The sequence below is a fragment of the Acanthisitta chloris genome, unplaced genomic scaffold, assembly GCF_000695815.1.
Source record: "Acanthisitta chloris isolate BGI_N310 unplaced genomic scaffold, ASM69581v1 scaffold2668, whole genome shotgun sequence".
Taxonomy (NCBI): domain Eukaryota; kingdom Metazoa; phylum Chordata; class Aves; order Passeriformes; family Acanthisittidae; genus Acanthisitta; species Acanthisitta chloris.
This window is the reverse complement of record NW_008687398.1, coordinates 16,437-36,031: the sequence shown is the minus strand read 5'-3', so window position 1 is coordinate 36,031 and position 19,595 is coordinate 16,437. Positions and strand designations below refer to the sequence as shown.

The window sequence follows — 19,595 nt, the reverse complement described above, 5'->3', positions numbered from 1 at the left end:
AGGAATGCTGAGATAGTCTTAGAAAATTTATCTCTGATCTCTTTAACTGTGTTAGATCTTCTATAAGAAGTGGTTTGTCTGAATATTTCATGTCTTCTCCTACTTTTTGAGAGCACAACTGTACTTACCTCAAAATTACCAGCAGGAAATACGATGTTATTTGGCTACTGAACTCTGTTTTGTCATTTCCTATTGCACAGCAAACATTTGAGAACAGTCTTTACTGTATCTGTTCCGTTAAATTCTGGATTCTTCTTGAACTAATTAATCCAGCTGGAAATATACACCTGGATAGAAATATTTTTAAGAAATAGGAGTGGACCAGTGCTTGAGGTACATTCTTGTAGCACTGTCTGTACATGGAATCAGGTTAAGCTGTCTGCAGTGTTGATAACATGCAGAGGAAAAAAAGAAAATGAGTCAGTAATTTGTTTATTCAGTTACAGATATCAGTAAGTTAGTTGTTTAAGAAAGGATCTGCCAAGTTTTGCATTAAAATCTTGCACTTTTTAAGGTCTACTGTGTCTGAATTAAAGACAGCCCATCTGTGTTTACTTAGATTGCTTTTTTTCTTTTGGCAGGGCAGAGAGAACAAACATATACTTAGCTAGCACTCAGTTGAGGCATTTTAAGGGAAAAATTATTGCAACACCTGGGAAGGAGGAGTACGCCACTGTACATATTTGTTGTAAAACTCAACTTCCCAAGCTTAGCCTCTCACTTTTATAATGCACATTTATTTTTTTCACCTTTAACTTTGATGAACTCTATTTTAGCGGGGGTAGGGTGGTGTTTGTTAAAGATGTAATCTGCAATATGCATTTGTCCTTTATAAAGTACATAAGAACTTCGTGGTGTCTGTATTTATGTCTCGTCAAAGACAAGAAGGCTATTCATCACTTTTGTCACATTGCATATACTATTGTGACAACCTGTTTACATGTGGCAGTTAAATGAATGTAGAAAAAACTGCATGACTGATGTAGTGTGAAGGATAAGAGAGACTTTTGCTAAGTCCCCAAGTTGGTTCCTTGCAGACTTTGTTTCTACATTTGACCTGTAGGCTGGTTCTGGATTGGTTGTTTACCCAAATGCTCAACAGCCTTGATTTAAAAAAAAAAAAAAAAAAAAAAAAAAGAAAAAGGGAAAGTGTAAATCTAGGTCAATACAAAGTTCATACTGAGTTCGAGAAGATTTGTGTCAAGCCCTCAGCCTTTGCTCTGCAAGTCTGTACAGTCCTTGTTTGTCAGTTCTTATCATTTTACTTTCTTCCTCCAGCAGAGAATTAAATGCTCATTTCCTTTCTTCAGTGAGCCTTGTAATTTATCAGAATTTAACTTCATCTGTGATAGGAAAAAACAATGTGATTTGACACCACTTAAAAACAGTGACATGCCTCTCCTTTGTCTGTTTCCTAGTCATGCCTTAGTCCAGCATTATGTTTTATTTAAGTTTGAGCTCGCAACTCAGAAGGGCTTTCATAATAGTGGTTTTTTTGTTTGACAGAAAAGCTGCATATTGTTAAAGAGTACAGAAGGCAAGCTGAACATAAATGTCTGTGTGTAGGTGGGAAGGGGCTGGAGCTTTCCAGCACTGGGGTCCTTTTTCTGCAGGAATCCCAGCTGGGCTCTGGTTGTAGAGGTCTGGAGAGGTGGCTGTCAGTCCTCTCTCTTTGTTCATACGGTTTGAGAAGAGACAAATAGGTCTTGGGCCATGCAAAAACACCTGTTGAAGCTTCTTTTATCATACTTACTGTAAGATTTACCTGCTCTAGTTCTCTTTTTTCATTGTCTTTATTTACTGCTTTCTGTTCGTCTTAATGTTGAGGGTTTTTTCTGCTTCCCTTCCCCCTCACTCATTTCCTCTTCAGCTTTTCCTTCCCTGCCAAGTCACTCTTCATTTTCTTTTTGCATGTTGCCTAGAACACCTTCTCCTGAGTCTTTTCTAATTCCCTTTTGATTATCTTTTTATTTTGTGTAGAGATTACATATACAGACAAACATGCTTAAAATTTAGGCGACTGTTGGATGGCTTCCTGGCACAGTCTGAAAGTCGCATATCCTAAACTGTCTTTAGAATAATGCACAGAGCTCCTGTGCTCCAAGGCACTTCACTCACATTAACTGGGTTCTTGAATCACGTATTGTTCAGGTGAAGTGTTAATAACATTGTGAATGATATATCTGCTCTGATCTGCATCTTTTTGCCCTGTTAAGAATGAAAAATCTGTCAATAAATGGCTGATTCAGTAAGGAGAATCAGTAAAAGCAGGATCCCATTTCAGAAAGTTATTGAACAGAAATTGAAAATTTTTCTGAACAAAAACTGGTTCCAGTGCTGCTGCCTGCCAGGGGATAATAAATTGCAGTTAAAAACTGCAGCTATTGTTAAAGAAATACTGCATTACAGCATCAGTATTTCAGCATACAAAAAGGCTGATGAGCCCATTAGCATCAGGAATAAATGCTATTTCATGTAATCTCAGTAGTCTTGTATGAAGAGGATTGTTTAGAAAATATAGGAGCTCTCCCCAAAGTGTTAACATGATTTTGGTGCTGTTGAACACTCATAAAAACTTCAGTGGGGTGAGAACACCAGCAAAACCACACTTCCACCCAGATAAGTAAGATTTACTTTAACTAAAATTCTGAAGGGTATAGACCTTTAATTCCTGTTTCTACATGCCACATTCTTAGGTGTAGAATAACTGGGTCTGCAAGCTATTTCCTTACTGTGTACAGTCATACCAGCAAAAACAGCCTATAGAATATTTTAAGCATCTGCTCTGGAAAGTCAAGAGGCTTCAGTTAGAAGACATAGGAGTAATTTAAAGTTCAAGTAGACATTGTGATATCCTTGTCTTCTGCTATAGCTGTCTCGATCATCTTTTTTCTTAATTTATTGGGAGTCAAGCTACTTACAGGTACCTCTCTTTTAAAAAAAAAAAAAGAGCATATATCCTTTCTCGTCTTCATGTACAATTGACAGACTTCCTCTTCCTACCATCCCAATCCACTTTGTGCACATTCATGCAGAACATTTTGTAGTTCTTTGTTTGCTGTAGTGGTTTAATAGCCTACATTCTGGTGAGCAGCCCCTTGTGTCTGCCCCAGGAAATCCTGCGAAGGGCCTTGGCATTTCCTGCTGGTGATGTTAAGCCTTGCCTAATCTGCAAGTAATATGTAGCAGGAGCTCATCTACCACAGATGCCAAGACCTGCCTGAGCTCTGGCACAGAAGTCAGTAGTGCAACCATGCAGCAGCAGGACTTTACCACGATCTGGGTTGGATTGGCAAAGTTGTAGGCACAGGGTTAAAGAAGTGAATTCAGTCACTGATTTAAAAATTTGGTGCCTTAAATGCGGATCTTGTGCTGCTGAGGCTGTATGGGTTTTAAATTCAGAAACCAAAGTCTGAAATGCACATTGGATCTGTCTGAAGAAGTTGGCTGTGATCTGTATCTTTGCTTTCTTTTCCCGGGGCCCTCATCAGTTGGATTATGAGGATCCCTTTGCAGAGGGATTGTTGCATTTACAAGGTTAATTGCCTGTCTTGAATGCTGCTGGGGAAGAAGATTGTCATTGCTGATTTGCAGTTACCCTGCAAAGTTCTGTGTTTCTGTTCATTTCCATGATGCCCTTCTGGCTGTTCCTGATTGGTCTTTCCTGGCTCTGAGAGCTGGTTCCCAGGAACTCTTTTCCCAGTTGTCCCATTCTTCAGGGTGGGATAAAAATGAAAGTTCTGCAGGTGAAGCTGGTGGGATTTGCATCTCATCCCTCTTTTCTGGAGTCTTTTTATGAAAAAACTTTGATTGTTCTTATGTTGCTTAGTGCCAGCAGTATGAGCTGCCACCAGTGGTATGGTCTGTGGGGTTTTCAGATCAGTTCCCCACACCTGAAGTGAACAGTACTAGCACATCCCGGGCCAGTCTTGGAAAGCACCTTCTCAGTTGAGGACAACTTCGTGCATTTCAATCCTTGCAAGAGATGCCTATGTCTGAACTAGTTACTAGAGGCTCCTTTTATTATCCATGATGAAAATAGTGTCTTCTGGTGCATCATTCAGCTAGTGAGAGGAACTGCATACCTCAGTGGGGAGCATTTGGTGACAGTCATGGATTCAAACGTCTGTATTTGATCCTGGGTGTATTGGTTTGACTTCTGTGAGCCCTTTGTCTAGACAGGTCACCAAATGTGTGATGAATATGTTCAGGTAAAGGAGAGTGTCTTGTAACATGACCTTTCTGTGTTTCATTGAGGAAATATTGTAGCATGTAGTGAGAATTCTCAGATGAGACCTTGACTGGCCTTCATCCCAGTCTTGAGGATCACTTATAAGTCAGTGCTGTTGAAGCATATGAATCTAAACTATGATGGCACACCAGAGACCTCTATTGCAAGAGAGCATTTCTGATATATTGAACAGCAGGTTTTATTGTGATACATATATGTATCTGGAAATGCCAAAAATTATCTGAAAACTGCATTTTATGTATGGTAAGACTTAAAAAAACCTATATGATCTGTTACAGCACTCAAACTGATTTTGTGGTTTCTCATTATTGGGGGAGGGGAAGGACAAAATGCTAGTTTAATTTTCTGAATGTTAATAGCTAAAAGATCTTCTGTGCAATAAATAAACATTCTCCAATTTCAGTTTACTTTAGCACTGTGAAAAAGTACTTTCTCCTCTATCCCAGGCAACTTCTTAAAGTCAGGACCTCATTAACTAAAAAAATACTTTTTCTTTTTACAGTATATTCACTCATCAGGCATAATTCACAGGGTAAGTTGAAACAACATGAAAGATGTTTATATTTTTTGATGCCAGTAGTGCCTGTATGTAATCATACCTGTAAATGTGTCTGAAATTCTGTTTATAGTTTCTCAGTTCCTTGATGCCTTTGGTTTCTTCTTCAGTAGGAAGAAAAGGTGGCATGGCTACACCAGTGTAAGTTGGGCACTCGAGCTGCACTGAGTCAGCTTAGATTTGGACTTCTTAAATTACTTTGTGAAGCTGTGTTGTAAGTCTCCATTAGGGCAAATAGTGTCTAAATTGAGATGGATAAGAGGGTTTTTTTGTATTTTATCAATGAAGATTAAACTTTTAAAAGCAATGTTTAGATTTTCTGTAAACATGATGTTGATGGTCAGAGTTAGGGGAGAACCACAGAAACTGAAAAAATTGGCCAAAATTTTAGAGTCTTCAAAACCTCAATTTTTTTTTCTGAAAGAAATTAAGCATTTGATTATTTTTGAATCCTTGCTGTGTCGAAAGTCCACTTAAAATCATTTTCGCACTGGGATGAAGGAGTTCTGAATGATGCCCTTGTCGTACCAAGCCAGTATATCTTCCCCCAAAGCTGCATCAGAACAGTAGAAACTGCAATAAATGATCAGGAACACTACAGAAAATGCACATTGTATAATAGCTTTAAGCTGAATGGAGAAACTACACAAACTGACAAAATAGTGTAATATAGTTACATTTTTATTTTTGCAACTGCTGTGATTGTGGTCTAAATTTCCTGTTGCTTAGTCTTTGTCTAAACTCCTTCTTGATGGCACTTGAGCTTCTTGGTTTCATTATGGTTCTTTGCACCAAACTGTTTCTCTCCAAGGCTTCTCTGATCTTAAAACATCTTTGTACAAGCAGGTGGATGCCTGTTAAAAAGTTCAGAGAGAAGATACTTCTAAACATCTTGTGCTAAAGTGTGTCAAGCAAAGGTTTGAAAAAGATAAAGGAACAATTATTTCTGATTTTCTAGCTGTGAATGTCTGAGTCACTGTTGCAATATCATCTTAGTCTCATCTTCCCTTTGCTAAACTGTGTAACTTTTGAAGATCATCAGAAGTCCCTATGATAGCTAAAGAGACTTAAGGGAATACTTCTTTTCATGTTGTGCAGTCTCCATTCTACTGATTTTGTTAGGTAATTGATTTTCCCACAGAAGAGACCACATTTTTATGTAAAATCTTTTTTGATTCCTTTGGTACTCCTTTTAAGTCTATCAGAGTTTGGAACCTTTTCAAAGTATATTTTGATATGCAGTATGTACAGTCCAGAAATATATATAGTGAATTCTTAACTTTGTGGTGTTAGTATTAAATGAAACAAATCAATGTCCAAGCCCCACTTACAGTAAGGTGAGTTCCTTCACCGGCAAGTATTGTGCTGAATTCTAGCAGAAGAAAGTTGATTTGTCTGAGAGGGGAAACATACTGGAAAAAAGCCAAACATATGGAAGTTCATGTCCTTGTTTGTGTTATTTGTTATGGCATTGTTTTACCTGTTGTTGTTCACAATGGCTATATGAAAACTATAAAACCTGTCAGAAAGAAAGAAAGAATGAAAGCAAGAACTAGTGCTCTATTGTGCTTGCTATAAATTTGACAAATAACATCCATTTGAAATCTGCTTACAGGATCTAAAGCCTGGAAACTTGGCAGTAAATGAAGACTGTGAATTGAAGGTAGGCTATGTTTTTTTGAAAGAACAGTCAGATATATTAGAAGACAGAAGGCAATGGGTGCAACAGCTGCAGATATTGGCTGGTTTCATTGATGGGCCAGGCTTTCAACCCTCAGGCTTTGAGGAGTCGTGGGGAAATAGAGGAACACTGGAAAATGGAAGGGAAGAGGATCAAATGGGCAGTGGAAACAGTCTTGAAAAAAAATTATGAGACTACTCCTTATAAGCATTTTCCCATCTGTCTGACTTCAGTCACCACAATCATAATTAAATACTTGTTTAAGAAATAAAACTCTGAATAGTGAGATTCTGTTTACCTCCTATTTGTATGTGCTTGACTGACACAAATGTGCAGTTTGTAAGAATGGCAGAGGCAATGATCAATTTGAGATTGGCCGCTGCTCTCAATTACTTCCCCACCCAACCTGTCGGCATGCTGGCATTGCCACAACCCATATGTGGGACCTTGCACTTTGCTTTGTACAGTAAGCTCTGATATCATATGCAGAAGAGAAGTGCAAATTTGCAATTAGGAAATACTGGTTGTCAGAAGGCAACTCCAGTCAACAAACAGAAAGCAAACTATAATTCATTGACACGTGTGCATAAAAAATATCAAGATGAGGATTTAACTGGGATCTCCCTCAGCCTGAAGGAGCTGGGCTGACTCCCCCCTTGTGTGTGCATTCGGGTGCAATGGGCAGGATGTGCCCCTGCCCTGAGTGTGCTCTCTCAAAGTCAGTTTATGCAGGCACAGGACCATATTGCCAGGGTTAGTCCAACTTTTTTCCACCCATGTCTGTGCACTCAGCAGCTTCCCTTGCAGCAACCCTGGTGGCAATGAGTAGCTAGGGAAGTTGGAACAGTTCTTTGAACTGGTAATTAATCTCAGTTTTATCTTTCACAATGAGCTTTCTGACTCCCTCGTCTGATGCTCTCAACTTCTACATAGGTATCAGAAAAGGGAAGAGTACATAAGGGGAAATCTCTGCCCTTTCTGCAGACTCAGCGTTACAACTTACTTTTGTTACAGCTGCTGAAGTACATGAAGAAAATTAAGCTTGCTGAGTCGAAGGGGAGCTGTCCTTGAGGAACTGAGGGGAATTTGCTCTTTCTTACACAATTCCTGAATTATAAAAAGGATTTTCAAACTTTCTCTGAAAACTGCTGTGAAAGTTCCAGCTGAAAAGTAGAAGATCTGAGTATGAGAAAAAAAGCTTTATGTGAAGATAGTTGTTGGAGTGGAACCATGTTAATACTAAGTACAAATAAGATACACTTGTTCCTGAGCTTAAATAATGTGTAAATGAAAAATATCATGAAGTTAAAACATAATACACAGAAATTCTTGCTGCTGTCATTTTCTATTTTTACAAAAATACAAAGCCAAATTATATTTTAGCTGTTGCCAACTCCTCATGTCACAAGCCTTAGCAGGGAAAATGCGTAAAAAGCTGTGACAGAATAGATGGTACATCTGGCTTTTGAGCTGTTCCATAAAACCTTTTACTTCCACCCTCCCTGCCGTGTTACTGGGAATACATAATGTGTGCTGTATATGTAGAATAATTTGAAAGCTCTATATAAAAGTGTATTTTGCCATTGCAAACATTTTTAGTCCAGTAAATTTTCAGTACCCAAAGAATCAGCCATAATCAACTTCATTTTACTGGTAAGAATAAAAATGTCTCTCTTTGCATTTTATTGCTGTTTTTAAATTGGTTGGTAATCAGCAGATATGAGGAAAACATGGAAATATTTCAAGTGTGGCAATAAAGATAAGCCATAACATTTGTACTCTTGATCCATGAATGAAAATATAATTTTCCTTTCTGTTAGTGCCAGGGAATGTTGAAATTATCCTGAAATATGTTCGAATGTTTAATTACAGAGAGCATTACAAAAACATCACTCTTGGCAAGCAATGCCCAGGTGGTCCTAGGAAAAACTTCTGCCCTGTCCATATATATGTGAAGCCTGATATGCACAGTAACTAGTGGCTGTTCATGCAAAGCTGCGCATTCAGCTGTCTGTGGGTGATGGGGATTTATCTTGACTAGACTTTACTTACCCAGGCTTCCTTTGTTAGATGCACAAACTTTCTGATAAATACAGCCTGGCTGTCATTCCAGGAGTGGAATTTCCTTGCTGTTGGCTGCATCTTTTGGCACCATCTTTTGATGGTCCATGCAGGTGGGCCTTGCTAGGCAAATTTTGTAGAAGCTGACAAAAGGCCATAGCATTCATTTTTAACCTTGCTGCCATACACATTGCTATATCTAGAGATAAATATCTGAGAGTCTTACAAACAAGCTGAATTGTTGCTGTTCTTTTAGTCGTAGCATGATGCAGTGGTGCTTCTATGGTCAGGGCATTGTTTAGAATCATAGAATTGTCAAGGTTGGAGGAGACCTCCAACCCTGAGTTACATTGAATGTGTCCAATATCTTTTTAAGTAATAAGGGAACAATTTATTATTTTCTCTGCTGGTTTTACAGCTTTTCATGTTGCTATAGGAGTATCTAACTTGAAAATACTCAAAGCTCTGTGCTACTTCTGTCTTGATTATTAAAATGTGAGCAAGGCACTTCAATAAGAAAAAGATACAAAAATAAATCAATCTCTGCAGGTTGCTCCAATTTTTTATGTATTCTACAGCTGTAAAGTCTGCATGAACTAGATAACTAGGTGTCTGATCAGGATGTTCTTTGTGCTTCCACAATAGATTCTGGATTTTGGATTGGCAAGGCACACCGACAGTGAGATGACTGGTTATGTGGTAACAAGGTGGTACAGAGCCCCAGAGGTCATACTTAACTGGATGCATTATACTCAAACAGGTCAGCATCTCTTTAGAAATGTCTTACCAGAGCTAAAGCATTCACTGCATCAGGCAATATATAAACAAGTCTTTGTTTCTGAAATGAATGAGAAATTGGAGGTGGAAATGACAACATGATTATGCAAAATTTTCTTGTAGATAAATTGCAGGTAGTTGTGTGGTGGTTGTGAGTTTGGGGATTTTTATATATGAGTAACAGAAATTGCCAAGGTGATTGGGGAAAAAGTGGCATAAATGTATACAGATGTGATAGTCTGGTCTCAGTTCTTGTGTTCCTGCAAAGATGTGCCAATTGTAACTCGAACAGACATGGGGAATGGCAGACAGAGGGAATTCATGTAACTCTGGGATAACTCTGGAAGTTTTCAAAAGCATTGAAAATTTACTTCCCACGCACATCTGCCTGTGACTGAGAAACTCATTCTGCATATTATGAGATCTCCAGTTTGCTCATTAGAAAGTCTGGTTGTTTTACCTGTGTTGTTCATCATACTCGGCAAGGCACACGTTTATTTTATAACAGGCTATAAAGGTAATTTTTATACTTCTTTAAAATATGTTTTAAATTAAACTTTATGCACATTTAAATGGACGAGTGTTCAGCAATTTAGTGTGCCTGTTGGTCTTTTTTTCAGTTGACATCTGGTCTGTGGGCTGTATAATGGCTGAGATGATAACAGGGAGGCCTCTGTTCAAAGGAAATGATCGTATCCTTCGGTGAATTTATGATACTAATGTATGAATATTATGAGAGGTTTTTATGTGAGACAGTAAGTCTGTTCAAAAAATAGTGAGCATAAATTGAATAGGAAAATGGCTTGCACCTTTTTCATTAAATGGTATTTTATGTCTGGACCACTTTTGCACATCTGTCAATTAAAATGGTATTAACTGGTTCTTTTCAATTGAGGTAATCTTTGAATCACATCATCAGCTAAAAGGTTCCACGATAATAGAAAAGGCATATTTATAAGCAACAGATCCACAATTCCAGGATAGGCACAGAAGATTTTGCTGTAGTATAAAGGCTTATGTGCACATACTAGTCCATTTCGTGCTTTTTGAGGTTTTTACAAAACGTGGTATGTAAATAACATATAGTAAAACATAGATATAGAGAAAACATTTATTCCTATCATTTCATTGCTGAGGAATTAAGAGAATCATTAAATTTAAGCCATAATTCAACTTCAAGTGATACTTACTTGATAGTAGTAGTTGTGGTAGTTACTAGGGGATGGTGTTAATAGAAGACAACACTAATCTTTTACCTTTTTTTTTTGTTGTTGTTGTTGTTTCCTAGCTATCTATGTTTGACAGCTCAGCCTAATCATTTTGCACTGCTTTCTCCCTTGTGGAATTGCAGTCAATAAATGGCTTGTCTGCAAACACTTGTTTACAGAATCACAATTGGTTTATTTCAGTTGTATTTAAGTACTTATATGTCAGATCAGGACTTCATTGAATGGATCATGTTATTCCAAATTTGTGAGGAAAATAATTCAAGAGAGAGGTTGCATTAACCCCAAAAAATAACAGGGACTATAGAAAAGTAGAATACACCAAAGAAAACTGTTAAATAACAGCTGTGGGCTAACATACAGTATTTCTCAACTGATGATAACCTTGAGCATTCTGGTGCCAAAATAAGAAAATCAGTTACTCAGAATTCAAGTTGCACTGTAAATATAAGAGTGGAAGAGTTAGTGTTTTAGTCATACTGAGTTTTGGAGATTTCAGAACTACTGGCTGAAGTTCTGTGTCCTGTGTTGTGAAGGAAATTATCCCAGCATAATAGTTCTTGCTGGGCTTTGAAGTATATGACTCTCTATTACCTGTCAGGGAAATGCAGCCATGGGTTCAGCTGTGGGTAAGTGAATAAGAAAACAGCTAACTTACAGGATTTTGTTGCAAAATTAAGAATAGGTTATCACGCCAACTTGGTATGGAATTTTATTTATTTAATTAATTTCATCAGCATTACCCACTGTTGCCTTTTTCTGCAGAGGCTAGTGGAATCCTCGCACTCCATGAGCTCTGGTCTAGGTTATTACTTTTCATCTGCTGCTCTTACCAGAGTAGCAAACAAATCATAAAGCTCTTCTCTGCAGCATTAGCCTCCTGTAAATACGGTGTTTCTTCTTTGAAACAGCTAATAGTGTTGCGGGTTAATCTGTGCGAGTTTAGGACACAGATTAGGGAGTGTTCTGATGCCTCACCTCAATGTCTCCCAACAACTCAGCATCAAGCTAAGCATGTGGGAAATGGGGAGGAGAGGAATTAGTTTTTTTCCTCTTCAAGTTTCTCAGTGTGGGGAACTAATGCAGACCAGTTTCCTCTGGTTTTTGTTATCAAACCATCTTAGGTTCCCTGTGACTTTCCCTGCCTCCGTGTCACCTAAGTATTGGATAGACCAGGGCAATGCATGCAATACATGTGTTGATTGTTCAGATACTCTAATATTTTTTGACTGATTTTTGTCCAAAAATAGAGAAGAAGCCTGGTAATAGAGAATTTTTCAGATGATTCAATTATGTGTTCCCAAATTATAGGATATTTTATTTCAGGTGCTTTCAGTGTCTTTGCCTTTTGCAAGAAAAATAGAAGACTTTCATCTCATCTTTTATAAATCTTCTGTTCAGTCACTGAATTGAGATTTTTGCTTTATTCTTCAACTGGGAAGAAATGCATTATTTTTGCAGGGTGCTTAGTTTTCTTAAGAATTTGTTCCTTATTTCTGGTATTCAGATCTGGACCAACTCACAGAAATAATGAAAATAACAGGTACACCAACTCAAGATTTTGTTCAAAAATTGCACAGTCAAGATGTGAGTATTCTGCTTTGTCAGTTGGTTTACACCTCTTTAATTTTACTTAAGCCATGCTCTGTTCTTCAACTGGCTGAGATAATATATATTGACTGCTGAAATGACCCTGGTGACATCTCTACCTTGAAGTGCTTTGTGCACCCACAATAGCTACTGGAGATGGGAGTGAAAATGACAGAAAATCATTAGAACAATTGATAAATCTGTGTATTTAAATATTTGAAGATTCCAGTGTGTACCTAAACAGTTGAGCTGATACATTACTGCTTTTATTGGGAAGATACTGAAAACATGAACCTATTCAGAAAACCCAGTTGTTTGCAAATGTCTTTGACTATGTCTCTCCTGTTCTTATGTGGATGTCCCTCCTAAAATTATTCATTAGACTAACTGTAGAATTTAAATACTAATGAATTACTGTATAAGATTCACTTCTAGAGATTCTGGTAAACTCACTAACATTCTTTCAAATGATACATATTTATTCTAATTAATATATTCAATATGGAGCACTAATGGTTAAAGCTTTACATTCTAATTTCTTAAGCATGGTCTTAAGGCTTTATTTGAAGGAAAAAAAAGTTCTGTTTGTTCTGTTCAGCAAGAAGGTGAATATCACCAGGGTTTATGACCCAGAAAAATGCATTTGTACAATGTGCATTTGTGTAAAGCATCACTGAGTTACCTATTAAGCATATAGTTAGTTTTGTCACATTACAAAAGTGACAAAGCTCTAATTTAATATCCATTTTTCTTTCAAGGCAAAAAACTATATCAAAAGCCTCCCAAAAGTCCAGAAAAAAGATTTTGCATCCGTCTTGAAGTATGCGAATCCATTGGGTAAGACAGTTTGTGTGGATGTGTACAATCTGTTCTTGTGCTTGCACTGGAGGCAGCAGCACTGTCAGTCATGTGACAGGTGATGTGATTGTTCTTGCGCTATGCCATCTCTTGCTTTCCATAATTCATAGCTTTGATTGTAGTGGCTGACCTTTGCCAAGTTTAAGCCCTGCCAGGAATCAGATATTTCTTAGAAGCATCAAAAAAAAAGTATTTTGTGTTTTAGGCTTTGATCCATCACCTACTTATTGGTGCTCAAGCAGCTTTCCCAAGATCCCTGGGAAATTAAATATATATAATAAAATTTTCTCTGTATTGTATCTGCAATATAATTCTGAAAGCTCAATCTGATCAACAATTGAAATGCTGGGAAATAGAAAGCTGACATTTTAGCAGTGGAATTAATCCATCCTGAGAAACATCTGTGCATTCCTGAGAAGCACTGCTTTGCACTCAGCGGATATGAACAGCCGGAAGACATACCAAGTGTGCATAACTGACAGGGCCTGAGGCAGCCAGTGCTCTGAGATGACTACCCAAATCTCATCAGCAAATGTTTGAGTAGAGTCATCTAAACACTCTTGTCTCTTCCTAGCACCTCTGTGGCCATTTGACTGGGTGAGAAAGTTGGAAATAATACACGTGACAAGCAGGAGTTGCAGCATCCTGTCCCATACTGCTGCCTCTATTTCCTTTCACCCAAGCCAGGAACATCCTTTCAGGATAGAAAAACAGAAAATAAACAAATCATTCATCGTACCTGTTTACACTAGCCTGTTTTGACAGTCTAACAACAGACCTGATCCAAATCCACTAGAGGGAAACACACGAGATTGTAATGGATTGTTTTGCCTGAGGTCAAAACCACATAGCAGATAAAGTCAGCTCTGAGATTCTGAGCATGGACAACCGACTTGTTGTAGTGAACTTCAAAGTGTACTTGGGCTTGGATTTGGTCACACACAGAGCAGTTCTCATTAGCTGTTCATCTGTTCATTCTGCTGCTGTCAGGTGGTGATGTACCTTAGAACCACAACACGGTGGCTGTTATGAAAGGCACTGGGGAAAGCCCCAAGCACAGTGGTCCTGGAGCCAGAAGCTGAGAAGTCATTAGCTGAGGTGATGTTTTCTGTATTGCATACAGAAGCAAGGGAGCACCTCTGCATTGCATCAGGCTTTGTACACATCCCAACTTGCTCACAACACTGTTGTCAAACAGATGGGCCCCACTGGCTATAGAATGCACACCCAATGAATCTGCTTTATTACTCTGTGTATTTATTTGAGATAACTCCAGGGCAATGTTACTGCGTACAAGTGGAATCAGTTGTATGATTTGAATGCACTGTTTGTGTTCTGTGCAACAGCTGTAAACCTTTTGGAGAAGATGCTGGTGCTGGATGCAGAGAAGCGAGTCACAGCAGCTGAGGCTTTGATGCATCCTTACTTTGAACCAATTCATGATCCTGAGGAAGAAATTGAAGCTGAGAAATATGATGACACATTTGATAACATGGATCTTCCGCTGGATGAGTGGAAGCGTGAGTTTAGTTTTGTGGCGTTTTCAAAAATAACCAGATTGAAAGGCCATCTAGAAATAGGAATGTTCCCCTTTACAAATTGCCTTCTCTGCTTTTGATGGAGCAGAGTAAATAAACAGCATTAAGGTAGAGAATGCTACTGATAAGCCAGTGTTCCTTTTATCAAGTCCTCCTGGAACAATCCACAAAGGTTTCTTCTCTGCCTCCTAACAGAGGCTCTTCTTCTTACCTTTCCCCTTCCCCTGTCTGTCCTCCCATCTTCTGCAACATAGAAAAGAAACCGTTTCTGTAACATTGCCTTCCAATGAATAGGACAAGCAAACAGATTCTTCAGCTGTTGGCTCAATAGCACTGCTAAGTTTCCTGGCCTTAAGGTTAGGTTCTCTGGGGGAGACAAAACATATCTCTGTCGGCACATGTTTTAAGCCTGAATTTTGTTTTCATCTGGTGTCAGAGGTTTGTACCTTGGCTTTGAGTGAGGACCTGACTTTTAAAGCTGATGTGCTCAGTAGCTCTTTCTGAGTATATTGCCCACTGTACTCCAAAGGCAATACTTGCATCCCTTTGAAAGCACTTACACCATTTTCGTAGCGGGCTGCTTCTTCAACTCTGAAATGGTGAAAATATGATCCTTGATTCCTTAGTTTTTGTACTCTTTCTCTCTTTTTGCCTGAAGAGGTCTCTCTCTTCCTGAGCTACAGCAGAGCCCAACACCATGGTTGCATCTTGCTCATTCGTGTATCTGCAGCTTCTTTTCTGATTAGGCCAACAATGCTATGTCTATTCTGTGTTTTCCAGGCATTACATATAAAGAGATACTGAACTTCAAGCCACCACAGACATCAGACTCAAAGGAGACAGCAGTGTAATTGTATGACTCATTCTTTTCAGAACTCTGACGAAAGCAGAAAATTGTAAATACTTGTGACATTTCAGGTGTATAAAACTTTCTAAAGAAACTGTAAGTAATCTGTTTCATCTGCACTGTAAGAAAGAGCAATGTCTTTTACTCTGCATGTAGAAGCTGGTGCCTTTGGGAGTAGCATTTCAAAAATATCCAGAAACTTATTCCTGCCTACAACTTCTTCCTTCTGCACCAAAGGATTCAGACTGTGATAACCTGGTGCCATCCTCAAAAGAGCAAGCAGGACAAATTCCTCAACTCAGTGATCAGAAGAGTACAAGTTACCAGCCCAAGCAAGCCGAGACAGAGTATGCCAGAGATGTGCCATGACTGCTCCTCAAGGCCAGTTAACCATCTAGAATGCAAGAAGTATTCATGTGACTTCCTCTGGAATAGTTCACTTTGCCAAGATGCCTCCAGAGGCTAATCATCTTCTATCTCAACTACTACAGTGGGCAGCAGAGACACAGCCCAAATGAAAGCCTGTGTGCCCTGTCCTACAGGAGTGGAAGAGAACCTGAGCTCTGGACAGTTCTGACAGATCTGGACAAGAGGCAAAAAGCAGAGAAGGCTCAATGTCCTAGAATTTCTTCAAAGAAACCAGCATAGCAGGACAAGATTTCACAAACACACTAGGTGAACAGTTGCTGAGTATACAGTCACTGTCAAGGGATGCAGTATTTTTGTCTAAATACAGTGCAGTCTCTTCGTATAGTAGACTAGGGACCAAGGATTTCTAGGGAGAAATTCTTCAGACTTTCTAAAATTGTGTAAGCTCTCTAGCATCTTAGTGGTGAAATGATCACTGGGAAAGTACATCATCTCAGGCCATTTACTGGTTATAGAATCACCAGTGCTGATTTTAGAAATAAAGCTGCTTGTGGGTCACATTATAGAAAATGAAATGAGGACCAAATGCTGTGCTGCAGCTGTTTGTTGGGAATACCTGCAGCAAGCTGTTTTGTTCACAATGTACAGAGCTGTTGCCAGGTACAGAATAACAACTATTCCTTTTTCTAGCCTTTTGAACTCATCTTACTTGGAAAAACCTTCAGACTTCTGTTGAGAGGTGCCTTACCAGAAGTAGTCAGGTTCCTGATGGGATAGATTGGTTAGATGCTTCCTGAGTTCCTCTCACTGACCTCTTAATGTGTTTTCCTAGGTGCTTAGTTCGTAATAGTCTCTGAGAAGTAGGGAAAAGCAATTGTCAAACCTTTGTGAAGAATTTCTGTGAGAGATTGCTTGTTTTTCTTAAAGGTAGTGTCTCTACAATTGACTATTTGGGTTATTGCCAATGCAATATGCTGTTGTGTCTTACTGCTAAGTGAAACAGATGTGAAGGAAGATGTTTGACCTTAGCAGGTAGTAACTGGAAAAGAAGTAAGAAATTACTTGGGGTTTTTTGCTTTAATCTCCAATATAAACCAGAAGTTTAATCAAGGCACAGTTGTTTGGTTTCTTTCAATGAATGTGTAAGTTAAACACCTGTAAATATTAACTTTGGTTTAAAAATTGTTTGTGATGAGTATTGATTAGCTGAGATGGACACTTAGAGACTAACTAGTAATAGAAACCTTAAATTCATGTATTTGACAAGTTATTAAAAACTACAGTTTCAGGAATGCATTAAAAAAGGCAGAGAATGTAAATTGAATCAAAACATTTTTCCACACTACAGGTCATGGAGGAAGGCACTCTTTAAGAGTCATACTCCATTTTGCACTATGGACTTTCTTCGTGGCCTACACTCCTGTGTTAAATAGGAACTTTATTTTTTACAGAATAGATGTTTTCTCTTAGGATCATGCTCTGTGGCCCCTTTAAAAGTCATGGGAGAAAAGTGCCTATTGGAATTAGTGGGTTGATAGAGCCAGTCAATGGGAAATGGAAAGTCTCAAAAATTTATTTGCAAATGCTGCCTCTATATGTTAAATGGAACTCAAGGTTCTAAATTGTAGCAAATACCTAAGTCTGGAGATAATGCAAATGGCTCAAATGTTAGTCAGACTTGGAGGGAGCAATTTTTTAAATTGAAAACCTGCTTTGCCTTTTCTTCCTGAACGTCAACACTGCAGTGAGCGTTTTCACTTTGCCCTGCCTTCAGCTTTAGTGAAGTCAAGCCCTAGAATCCTCCATTGGCTGAGGTGAACCTTTCCTTCTCTTAATCTTACCTTAGCATCGGAGAAGCAGCTAACAATCCTGAGAAAGACATAAGAAGAGAATGTTCGTTTTTCTAGATCTAGAGGAATACAGAACTCTTAAAGTAACTGAAGACCTGGATGCATATGTCAAGGACAGAAGTACTGCTGTGCTGACTAGTCAGCAAATACTCTGGAAGATAAAATAAATGTGTGAAGTTTGTCATGTCTTGGCAAAAAGTTTCTGCGAAGAGATTGAAATCTGCAGAAATGGCTCCAAATGGCAATAGAGATTATAAGTAGCTCATTAAAAGAATTGTGAGGTGAAAGCAGAAATATTTTGCATAGGAAGCAGCTGCTGCTTCAAAGGGAGAGACAACATTTCCTAAGTTTTTATTTGCTATTTCTACTGGTGCTAAGCAACTCAGGAATAAGGACTCAATTTCTGTTTGCCTTAAAGAGAAATGTAAATATATTCTGCATGTACTTGAAATGTATTGTGACAAATAAAGGTTGGGAATTTGTTTTTTACATGATAATGGTCTTATTTCCCCGTATGTATTCCCAAATGCATAATCAGTCCTGAAAATATTATTTTCAGTAAACGGAATCGTATGAAACTAATATTGTAGGTATGTTTCATGTAATATGAGCTGATGATGTAGTTCTTTTGGAAGTCAGACCACAGATGCTAACCTTTCTCCCATTTGCCAAACTTGGAGTCAGCCATAGAGCTGATATGACTGTACTACTGCCACCTAATTATTTTGTACAGTATCTTGAATTTTAATAGTCATCTCTCTTTGTTCTGAAGGACAGGATTTCAGTCTTTAAATGCAGTTGCATTTCTCAGTCTGATTTTAAAAGCCAAAGTTGGATTGACTGTTGTCAAGCAAATGCATCTCGTCAAGTATAAGTTTCTGAGCTGGACAGGGAAGTTTGAGGTAACAGAGTTTCAGTAGGATGTATAAGACCTCTGTGCCCCCTGACTGTTTTAGAGCAAGAATGTCCCCTTAAATATTAGTCTTTGTTGCATTGAAGGCTCATTATTCATGTTGAAATTTGATAATGTGGACCAGATGTGCCTCACAACTTCAATTCTTGACTTTTTTTTTTTTTTTCTCAGTAGGCTAACACTGAGGTGTGTGCTAATGTGTCCTGCAAAATGTGCTCAGAAGATGTGCTTTGTTCTTGATTTGGAACTATCAGGCATATGAGCTGGGTGGGATTCTTTGAGCTTCCTACTTTCTGATCTGCTGTTCAAATGCAAGTACCAGATGCTTCTCGTCTACTTCAGCTAAGGCTGTCAGAGAATGAAGTGTCTGTTAGATGCTATCATTCACTGAATCTTGGTATGAAATACTCCTGTATTTTGATAGTCCCTGCAGGTACTACAGAAAAGAATAGGGGCTCAAAACACCTGCTGCCTCTGCTGCTTAATTCACCATCTCCTGCATACACTGAGGGCAACTGATTGTACAAGTCAAACAATACCCGGAAGCAGTTTCACACACTGCAGCACTTAAAATCTCCTCCTAGGTCTTCTTAAGAATTCAGAAGCCTGAGCTGGAGAAAGATCAAGGGAGGAGGACTTCCATTATATAGACATTCTTTGAAACTTCATGGACTTCCAGTTAATGAGCAGTTCTTGTGCACAGATTATTTGCTGCCCATGGGGTAGTAACATAATGGTCTGAAAACTGCATTTTCACCTAGCCACCACCTGCAGCTCAGGCATGGGAGCAATGCATGCTTTGTAACTACTAAGAACAGCATCCCTCTGCAAGGAGGTAAGTGAGGACAAGGAAAGTATTTTAATGATTAATTATTTTTGTCTGCTGCTATCCTGCTCTGTAGTGGGAGCTCCTTTATGCTTAACCTTGTTACATTTCCAGGCTAGAGTTTTCTAGTTCACAGTCTGCTTCATCAGTAATTAACAATGTGCATTTTCCAGCAAAGTTAGAATGAGGCATGCAGCTCATATGCCTTTCATTGCAGCCTTTTGAATGTGATGTTATTTTTGAGAGGCAAA

The 19,595-nt window shown here is 38.6% G+C and overlaps 1 protein-coding gene across 1 annotated transcript in view; it reads left to right on the top strand.

The window, feature by feature from the left end:
* The window catches only part of MAPK12 (mitogen-activated protein kinase 12), a gene marked incomplete at its 5' end in the record, with an annotated part of 32,378 nt that extends 16,988 nt beyond the window's left edge, over nt 1-15,390 (top strand). Inside the window, 8 exons of the mRNA XM_009080556.1 lie at nt 4,755-4,784; nt 6,424-6,471; nt 9,196-9,310; nt 9,948-10,019; nt 12,061-12,140; nt 12,902-12,980; nt 14,348-14,521; nt 15,320-15,390. Of these exons, the coding sequence (XP_009078804.1) occupies nt 4,755-4,784; nt 6,424-6,471; nt 9,196-9,310; nt 9,948-10,019; nt 12,061-12,140; nt 12,902-12,980; nt 14,348-14,521; nt 15,320-15,390 (669 nt within the window). The remainder of the gene's footprint in view (nt 1-4,754; nt 4,785-6,423; nt 6,472-9,195; nt 9,311-9,947; nt 10,020-12,060; nt 12,141-12,901; nt 12,981-14,347; nt 14,522-15,319) is intronic.
* Between the last annotated feature and the right edge of the window lie 4,205 nt (nt 15,391-19,595).